The sequence below is a fragment of the Vespa mandarinia genome, chromosome 17, assembly GCF_050613455.1.
Source record: "Vespa mandarinia isolate Hongniang chromosome 17, ASM5061345v1, whole genome shotgun sequence".
NCBI lineage: Eukaryota > Metazoa > Arthropoda > Insecta > Hymenoptera > Vespidae > Vespa > Vespa mandarinia.
Window position 1 is genome coordinate 254,831 of NC_140826.1, and position 10,170 is coordinate 265,000.

Below are 10,170 nucleotides of genomic sequence, written 5' to 3' on the forward strand. Positions count from 1 at the left end.
CACTAACCCAGGAACCCTGCCCGCAAGAGGGACCTTTCACCATCTGGGTCCCTCTTAAAGTCCCTGGAGTGTCGGGCTCACCATTGGAATAGGCACTACCGACTAAACTCATATCCATCCTAGTGGCATAGTAAAACCATCCCGGCACCGCCATGTGGCATTACTTCAGGATGGCGCCACTGCTTTTTGTCCCTTAACTGGGCTCCCTCTTCGGCTCTACGTGGCAGGAACCAGGAGCAACGTTTGGTGGCTCTTCTATGGGCCACCCATGTCCTTCTTCTTCTTGCTTAAGATTGACCTGACGTACCAGGCCACCTTGTTCCACTCCTTCTGCCCACGTAGCATTTTCTCGACGACGTTGTCCGGCGAGATGACTCCGAGGTCTTGTTCCAAGGCTAGTCGTTCTGCGCTCCACCGAGTACATAAAAAAAACGTGTGGTGGGCGTCGTCGTTGATCGAGTCCCCATAGGGGCAGTTGGCGTCTGCTACCTTCCTCATTCTAGCCAGGTAGGAGCGGAACAGGCCATGCCCTGTCAGGAATTGGGTGAGGTAGAAATCGACTTCTCCCGCCTCCCGATTTATCCAGTTGTCTAGCTGACTGATGAGTCGAGCAGTCCATCTGCCCCTACGTTCCTGCTCCCATCTACTTTGCTAGGGCTTGATGCTGATAGACCTGGCGAGCCTTGATGCCTTCTTCTTTCCCACAATACACCTTTGCTGGTGGACGAATTTCCTCTCCTGGGCTAATAGATCGATCGTGATTACCCCGGCGACCATCAGCTCCGCGGGCTCAGAGACCGTGCGGTTTGAGCACGAGATTCGGAGAGCACTCCTCCTCTGTACGGCGGCTATGCGCTTGTCATATTTCTCCTTTTCAGCACCTCGGCCCAGACTTCAGCGCCGTACAGCATCATTGCTTCGGCGGCAGGCATCAGTAGTCGCCTCCTGCACGGACGGGGACCGTTGACATTGGCCATGAACATGCTCAGTGAGGCTACTACTTTTGCCGCCATGTCGGCTGCCCTGATAATATGCTCTCCATAGTTAAGCTTGTTGTCAAGCAGAACCCCGAGATATTTGACAGCCTACTTAGTCTGGACCGCCGCGTCTCCTACAATGAAGCTGCGCAAGGTGTTGATGTGCTTCCTTGTAATTAGCACAATCTCTGTCTTCTGGCCTGCTGGAGATAACCCGTGGTCTTCCATCCAGGAGGTAACTCTCCGCATGACCTGGTTGAGCAGCAACTGTGCCCCCTCCGTGTCTCTTGCGGTTATGACAATTGCAATGTCATCTGCATATCCAACCAAGAAAGTACCATCTGGGACTACCATACGAAAAATACCGTCGTAGAATATATTCCATATATCCGGTCCCAGTATGGAACCCTGGGCTGCCCCCGATGACAAATTCCAAGCTTCTTGGACAATCACTCGTGTCGTATACTAGGAAGCGCTCGATTAGATAATCGTCAATTATTCGGAGTAGGTACTTCGGAATGCCGAAATTACGTTCGAGCGCTTCCCTTGCCAAGTCCCACCTGACGGAGTTGAAGGCATTTCTCACGTCTAAGGTAGCCAGCAGGCACAGAGGTCGAGTTCGATGATTGCCTCGATCCATCATTTTAGCGGCCGTGACCACCTCCAGGACTGAGTGGATGGTGGAGAGGCCGAATCGGAATCCGTACTGGCGGCCGGCAAGATCCCCCGCTGCCTTCACGGCTGCACGCAGCCTTGGCCTTATCAGCTTCTCCAGGAGTTTTCCAGCCGTATCGAACATACAAATAGGCCTGTAGGATGAAGCTGCTCCTACTGGACCCTTTCCCTTGCTAATGAGCACAATTCTCGCTTTCTTTCATGGAGCGGGAAAGATGCCCCCCCTGAAGCACGTGTTATACATGTTCAGCAATAGCTCAGGGTGACTTTGTGCGACGACTTTAATTATTTCTGCTGGAAGTTCGTCTGGACCTGGAGCTTTCTTGTTCTGTATAGATGATGCGGCCCTGAGTAGCTCTTCTTCCGTGAATTGCGGTACCTCGCTTATTCCGGGCGCATCTAAGCTGATGTCTCTCTTCGGTTGTGGGGGGAATAGAGTATGCACGATGTGATACAACGTCCTCGCGTTCTGAGGGATCCCTTGCGTGTTAGTCTCCATCTTGGGAGTGACGATGAGATACCCTAATCCCCATGGATTCTGGTCGACATCCAGGCACAGCTCCTTCCAGCACCGTTGTTGACTGGCCATGATGGTCCTCTACAGCGCTTTCTTGGCCGCTTGATAGTCTGCACCCAAAGGAGCAGCGTCGTGGTCGCGTCTCTTCGCTCGTTGTGCTAAACAGCGTAGCCTTAAGCTCTTCTTACGAAGATCTGCGATCTCGTTCGTCCACCAGTATACAGGGCGTCTCTGCCGTTTCGTGCCATTCTTTGGCACCGCTTTCGCGCAAGCCTTTTGGATGAGCTGCATGGTTGCTGCGTCAATCAACCTGCCTTGTGCGGTTGGCGATAGACTCGCGGAAGTACTTTGTTGGGATCTTCATCCTTCCTCTATGACGGAGGACAGCCTCTCTCGATCCATTCTTGCAATGTTCCATCGGGGGGGTCGCTTTACACTTGTCACGGCTGGCCTCCTATCATGTACATCGAATAGGATGTACTGATGGTCGCTCCCGGTATAATCCTCGATCACCTGCCTACCTGCGACTTTTACCACAAGGTGTTCGTTGGCTAGAGAGACATCCGGGATCGTCACTCTGTAGCCAGGCCTGCGGGAGGTTGACATCGAACCTGTGTTGAGTACTGATAGCTCCAGTCTTGACGCCACCTCCATGATACGTCTTCCTCTGGGGTCCGGCCTAGCCTACCCCCATTCGAGAGCTTTGGCATTGAGGTCTCCAGCCACAATGAGATCCCCTTGCATTTCCCGCAGCGCGTCTTCCAGATCGTCCAGTTTGATCTGGATGTCGTCTATCCGGTCGTTCGGAGTGAGATATACACTGACATATGTCGTCGAGTTATGTCTCACCGAAACGTAACCGTGTCCGGATCCTTGGTCCGTCACATGTATTAGTCGGGGATCTGGGATCCAGATGGTCGCGGTGCCCAATTCGTCTGCGAACCTTCCTACTCCTGCTCTGTCCTGGTACTGTTCGCTGATTAGAACAATATCAGCTTTTTTCTCAAAGCAAAGCTGGGCTAGAAGGTGATGCGCCGTCCTGCTCCTATTCAGGTTACCCTGAAGTACTCTCATCCTTTTTTTTTCTTTTTTTTTTTTACTTCTTTGCTGTTGCAAGGGCCTCCTGGAAAGCTTTGCAGGCCCTTGACCCCGCCAGGTGCTTCTTAGTTTCAACATCGCTCTTCGAGCACAAGAAGCAAGTAGGCTCGCTGACCTTGCACTCTTTGATCTTGTGCCCCGTGCTGCTACAATAATAGCAAACCTTACTGCGATCAGGTCCCTTGCACGAGGCACTATAGTGACCATAGTCGAGACAGCGGAAGCATCGCCCTACTTCTGCCCTTCGCCTGACCCTGCAGCTGATGAAACCAATCAGCACTCGCCCGGCCATTAAATGCTGCGCAGCTGCTTCCTCTTCTATTTTGACGAGGTCCAGGCGTTGTTGTCTAGCGTTGGGGTTCGTCATCTTAATTTCGATTTTCCCCGCGTAGCCTGGCAGGTTCCTCTTTAGGGCCTCCTCGACTTCTATCGACGAAGTGCAGCAGTCACAGTCCTGTATCTCCAGTGTAGCTCTAGGGACCAGTTCCGTGATGCTGCTCATTTCTCCTACCTCTTTTTTCAGGGTTTCCGCGAATGAGGCCTTGATATCCACGGTGGTCTTCATCAGTTCGAGGAGAATCCCTCCGGTTCTACTCTGCCGGACCGATCTAATATCTACCCCTGTGGCGCTGTTCTTGAAGCGCTGGTGGTTGACTCCGACTACGTCTGCCTAAGATTTTCCTTGCGCAGGTTTCAGGAGGATTGCGTCCGGCCTAGTTCTCTTTCTCGGCCTATCCTCCGATTTGCTCGGCTTCTTTTTCTCCTGATGTAGGTGTTTTGTCGCCTTCGTCCCTGGTTTCTCATTATTTCTTTTCTTCTTCACGACCTCCGTCCACTTGGTGGATTCACTCGTCGTCGCCTCTTGCCTCGGTCTTTTGAGGGTTTCTTCAGACAACTGCGGCGAGCTTGAGGCTACTTTCTTAACTGCGCTGGCCTCAGTCGTAGAATTTGCCCGAGGGCTCTGTGAAACTCGGGTGAGGATCCTTGATCCCTTATTGCCCTTTTCTCGAGATTTGTACATGTACTCGAGATTGTCTATGATGTCTTCCAGTTCTGGGATCCCTTGCTTAATCTCCTTGTTTACGTTTGGCTGTCTAGTAATAGCCAGCTTCATTTTGGCAAGGAGTAATATCGCATGCGCGAGTTTCTCTCTCTCTATTTTGTGGTGTCCCATTCGCAGGCTGAGAGCGTACGTTTTTGTCGCCTTGAGTAGCGATGTTATTTCCAGATGGTTCTGGGGTGTTTTGTTGTTTATAGTCTATTTCGTTTTGTGTGTTTAGTTTCTCTTTTGTGCTTTGTTTTTCCATGTGTTCAAAATTCATCATCCAGAGTGCCTGGCTATCTCCGAACGCCTTGTCTCCGGAAGTGGGGGGGTGATCACCCTCTCAACTACCCCCATTGTTGCGAGAGCTTTTGGCTATAAGGTCGGGAATAAAGCATCAGCCCTTACCTTCACCTACTTCCTTCATCGGCTTCCTGACACTCCCATGGGTGCGATGCGTTAACGCCGGGAGTTTTCTACGAGAACCGCACTTTACGTATCATACCGCACATCCCTTTCGGCCAGCGTCAGCGTACCCGCTAGTCCTCGTGGTCCTGCCATAACCCTGGCTTGGGGCCCTTACAGGGTGCTGTCATCCGAGCCAGATGAGCCCTGGTTTTTTTCTTTTGAGCGGTTGTACTCCTCGTATCAGGGGGACCGACGGCGCTAGTCGTCGGTAGAAGAGAAATGCTCCTCTTCTCCCCTTGGTGGATTATTATTAATAGGTGGAATTTGCCGAGTTCCGTCCATAAAGCCATGATCGCAACCGCGTTCCAAGAATTGAAGCATAGGATATATAAACCCCACAGTTGATTGTCGCTTCAGTTTATTTTATTTTCCTTCTGATCGAAGCGCCTCCTATGCCCTGCAAATGAGTTTATCGTCTTCCTCTGTGGTGGAATTAAGTGTCGCTTGCGCTGGTGGCGGCTCTGCCGTCGTAGTCACTAGCAGATGGCGCTGCATGAGTCCTCGGTGGGCCGTCCACACTGCCGCTCGGCCATGTAATATAGTTCGCGGAACTAACATGTCCTAGTTGGCAGCACTGGCCAATATCCGAGATGGCGTCCAATACCTCATAGATCTTGATCGACTCTACCCGCCAATCCCAGAGGGCGGCTCATCTCTAACCGTAGTGGTAGTTGTCACATGTGCTAAAGGTGGCGCTGCCATTGTACCCCGGAATAGGTGGCGCTGAATGAGATCTCGATGAAGTGTTTCGGATTTGCCGTCCAGCCGTAGAATATGGTATTGCAACTAACACGTAATGGCGACCAAATCCACGACAGTCCAACCGAGCACATCATCACAAACAACACATGAGATGATCCACTTCTTAACTGGATTCTAATCTCTTTATGCTCGCCGATTAGCAATTCACAAGCGAGATATGTAACATAGAGTCGATGGAATAGAATAAATTATGAAAAACCGCACGAAATGCGGGGCGCACGACGATACATCACTTCCGTATCTACGCCATAATGGAACTCCATACGCTATAATGGAACTCCCATTATTAATAATATTAATCACAATAACAGTAATAATAACGATTACAATAACAATAATAATGCAATAGCAAACATAATAATAATAACAATAATAATAACATTAACAATAACATTAATAATAATAACAATAACAAAATTAATAATAATAATAATAACAATAATAATAACAATTACAATAACAATAATAATAATAATGGCAATAACAATAATAATAATAATTATAATAACAATAATAATAATAATAACATTAACAATAATAATAATAATAACAATAACAATAGTATTAACAGTAAAAATAAAAATAATAATATCAATTACAATTACAATAATAATAACAATAACAATAATAATAACAATGTCAATAATGATGGCACTAACAATAATTATAACAATAACAATAATAATAATAATACCAATGACAATAGTAATAATAATTACAATAAAGTAATAATAATAAAAACAATAATAATAATAATAACAATGACAATAATAATTATAATAATAATAACAATAACATTAATAATAATATAAAAATAATAATAATAACAAATATTAATAATGATAACAATAACAATAATAATTACAATAACAATAACAATTATTATTGTTAACAATAATAATTGTATAACAATAATATTTGTTATAATATGATATGATTTGTTATAATAATGTATAACAATAATAAATGTTATTGTTATTGTTATTATAATTGTCATAATATTATAATAATATTATATGATTATTATATAATATTAATGACAATATTAATGACAATGAATGTACTAATAATAATAAAAATAATAGTAATAATAACAATAACAAGAATTATAACAATAACAATAACAATAACAATAACAATAATAATGACAATAATAATCGTTATAATAATAACAAAAACCATACCAAAAATAATAAAAACTATAACAATAATAATAATAATAATAATAATAATAATAATAATAATAATAATAATAATAATAATAATAATAATAATTATAATAACCATAATAATAAAAATAACAATAACAATAATAATAATAAGAATAATAACAATAACAATAATAATAACAATAACAATCATAATATAAATAACAATAACCACAACAAACATGAATGTAACAACAGCAAAAATAATATTAATAGCAATCAGAATAATAATAGAAATTAAAATAATAATAAAATTAATAACAATAAGAATAACAATATTAATAACAATAACAATAATAATAATAATAATTACAATAACAATTGTAATAATAATATCAATAACAATAATAATAACAAAGACAATAATATTAAAAACAATAATTGTAAAAATGATAATAATAGCAATAACAATTATAATATTAATAAAAATAATAATAATAATAATAACAACAACATTAATTATAACAAAAACAATAAAAATAGTAATATTAATAACAATAATAATAACAATAGCAATAATAATAACTATAACAGTAAGAATAGTAATAACAATGACAATGATAAAAATAATAACAATAACAATATAAATAATTATATCAATAACAATGATAATAAAAATAATAATAACAATAATAATAATAATAATAATAATAATAATAATAATAATTATAATAATGACAATAATAATAAAAACCACAATAACAATCATAATAACAATAACAACAATAATAATAATAACAAAAACAATAATAATAACTAAAACAATAATAATAATATGAACAATAATAATAACAATAACTATAACTATAATTGTACCAGCAATAATAACAACAATATAAATAATAACGAATAAATAATAAATATAATAAAAATAACGATAATAATTATGTTAACAATAGCAATATGAATAGTAATAACAATGATAGTATTAATAATAATATCTATAGCAATAATCATAATACTAACAATAGCAATAATAATAATAATAACAATAATAATAACAATAATATTAGCAATAGCAATAATCATAATAATAACAATAACAGTAATAATAATAATAATAATAACAATAATAATAGCAATAACAATAACAATAATAATAATAGTATCAATAACAATTACAATAATAATAAGAAAAACATTTACAATCATAAATATAGTAAAAGTAACAAAAATAATAAAAATAACAATAATAATAATAATAAAAATAGCAATAATGATATCAATATATATAACAAAAATATTATTAATAACAATCACAATAATTATAATAATAACAACAATTATTACAATAAAAATAACAATAATAATAATAATAACAATACCAATAATAATAATATGAACAATTATTACAATATTAATAATAACGATAACAATAATAATAATAGTGGCAATAACAATAACAATAACAATTACAATAACAATAACAACAAAAATTACAACAACAATAAAAATAACAATAATAATAAAAATAACAATAACATCAATATTAATAATAACGATAACAATAATAATAATAATAAAAATAACAATAACGATAATAATAGCATTAACAATAATGATAATAATAACAATAACTATAAAAATAACGAACACAATAATAATAAAATAACAATAACAATAACAATAATAATAATAATGACAATAACAATAATATTAATAACAATATCAATAATAGCAACAAATCAATAATGATAACAATTAGAATAATAATAATAATAATAATAACAATAGCAATATTAAAAACAATAATAACAATTACAATAATTATACATAAAAGATATGATTAATAATAATAATAACAATAACAATAACAATAAAAATAATTTTAATAAGAATAAGAATATTAATTACAATTACAATAATAATAATATTAATTAGAATAACAATAATAATAAGAAGAAGAAAGAAAATACTAATAACAATAACAATAATAATAATAATAATAATAATAACAAGAAAAAAACAATAACAATAACGGTAAAAATAATAATAAAAGTAACAATAATAATAACAATTACAATAACAATCATAATAATAATCATAATAATAATAATAACAGTAACAATAGTAATAATAATAACAATAACACTAACAACAATAATAACAATAACAATATTAATAACAATAACATTAAAAATAATAATAACAGTAACAATAATAGTAACTATAATAATAATAATAATAATAACAATAACAGTAATATTAACAATAACAATAAAAATAATAATTACAATAACAATAACAAAAATAATAATAATAACAATAACAATAATAATTAAAAAACAATAATAATAATAATAACAATAACAATAATAATTAAAAAACAATAATAATAATAATAACAATAACAACAAAGATAACAATAACAATAACAAAAATAATAATAATAACAATAACAATAATAATTAAAAAACAATAATAATAATAATAACAATAACAATAATAATTGAAAAAACAATAATAATAATAATAACAATAACAACAAAGATAACAATAACAATAACAATAATGATAATAGTAACAGTAACAAGAACAATAACAATAACAATAACAATAATAATAATAATAACAATAACAATAATAATAACAATAACAATAAAAATAATAGTAATAATAATAATAATAAGAAGAATACTAAAATAATAATAATAATTACAATAACAATAACATTAATAATAATAATAACAATAGAAATAGTAATAATAATAACAATAACAATAATAATAATAACAACAATAACAATAAAAATAACAATAATAATAACAACAGTAACAATAACAACATCAGTAACGGTAAAAATAAAAATAACAATAAAAATAACAATAACAATAACAATAGTAATAACAATACCAATAATAATAACAATAACAATAATAATTATATTATCAATAACAGTAACAATAAAAATAAAAATAACAATAATAATAACAATATCAATAACAAAAATAATAATAATAACAATAACTATAATAATAATAATAACAATAATAATAATAATAACAATAAGAATAATAATAACAATAAAAATATTAATATTAATAAAATTAACAATAAAAATAGTAGTAACAACAATAACAATAGTTGTTACAATAACAGTAATAATAATAATTACAATAACAATAATAATGACAAATAACAATAACAATAATAATAAGAACAGTAGTAATAATAATAATAACAATAACAATAAAAATATTAATAACTATAGCAATAACAATAACAATAACAATAATAAAAACAATAACAGGAACAATAATAATAATAGTAATAATAATAATAATAACAATAACAATAAAAATATTAATAACTATAGCAATAACAATAACAATAACAATAATAAAAACAATAACAGGAACAATAATAATAATAGTAATAATAATAATAATAACAAAGAAAATAATAGTAATAATAACAATAATA

General features: G+C 34.8%; 2 protein-coding genes across 2 annotated transcripts; both read right to left on the minus strand.

The window, feature by feature from the left end:
- Positions 1–848: 848 nt before the first annotated feature.
- Positions 849–2,241, minus strand: LOC146872445 (uncharacterized). Its single transcript, XM_085662319.1, has 4 exons — positions 1,895–2,241; positions 1,509–1,825; positions 1,090–1,324; positions 849–1,023 (listed from the first exon to the last, which is right to left on the minus strand). The coding sequence occupies exons 1-4, from the start codon at positions 2,239–2,241 to the stop codon at positions 849–851; spliced, it is 1,074 nt and encodes a 357-aa protein (XP_085518445.1).
- A 288-nt stretch (positions 2,242–2,529) lies between these two features.
- On the minus strand, positions 2,530–3,243 carry LOC146872446 (uncharacterized). Its single transcript, XM_085662320.1, has 2 exons — positions 2,858–3,243; positions 2,530–2,758 (listed from the first exon to the last, which is right to left on the minus strand). Exons 1-2 carry the CDS (start codon positions 3,241–3,243, stop codon positions 2,530–2,532), a joined length of 615 nt encoding a protein of 204 aa, XP_085518446.1.
- Positions 3,244–10,170: the final 6,927 nt, after the last annotated feature.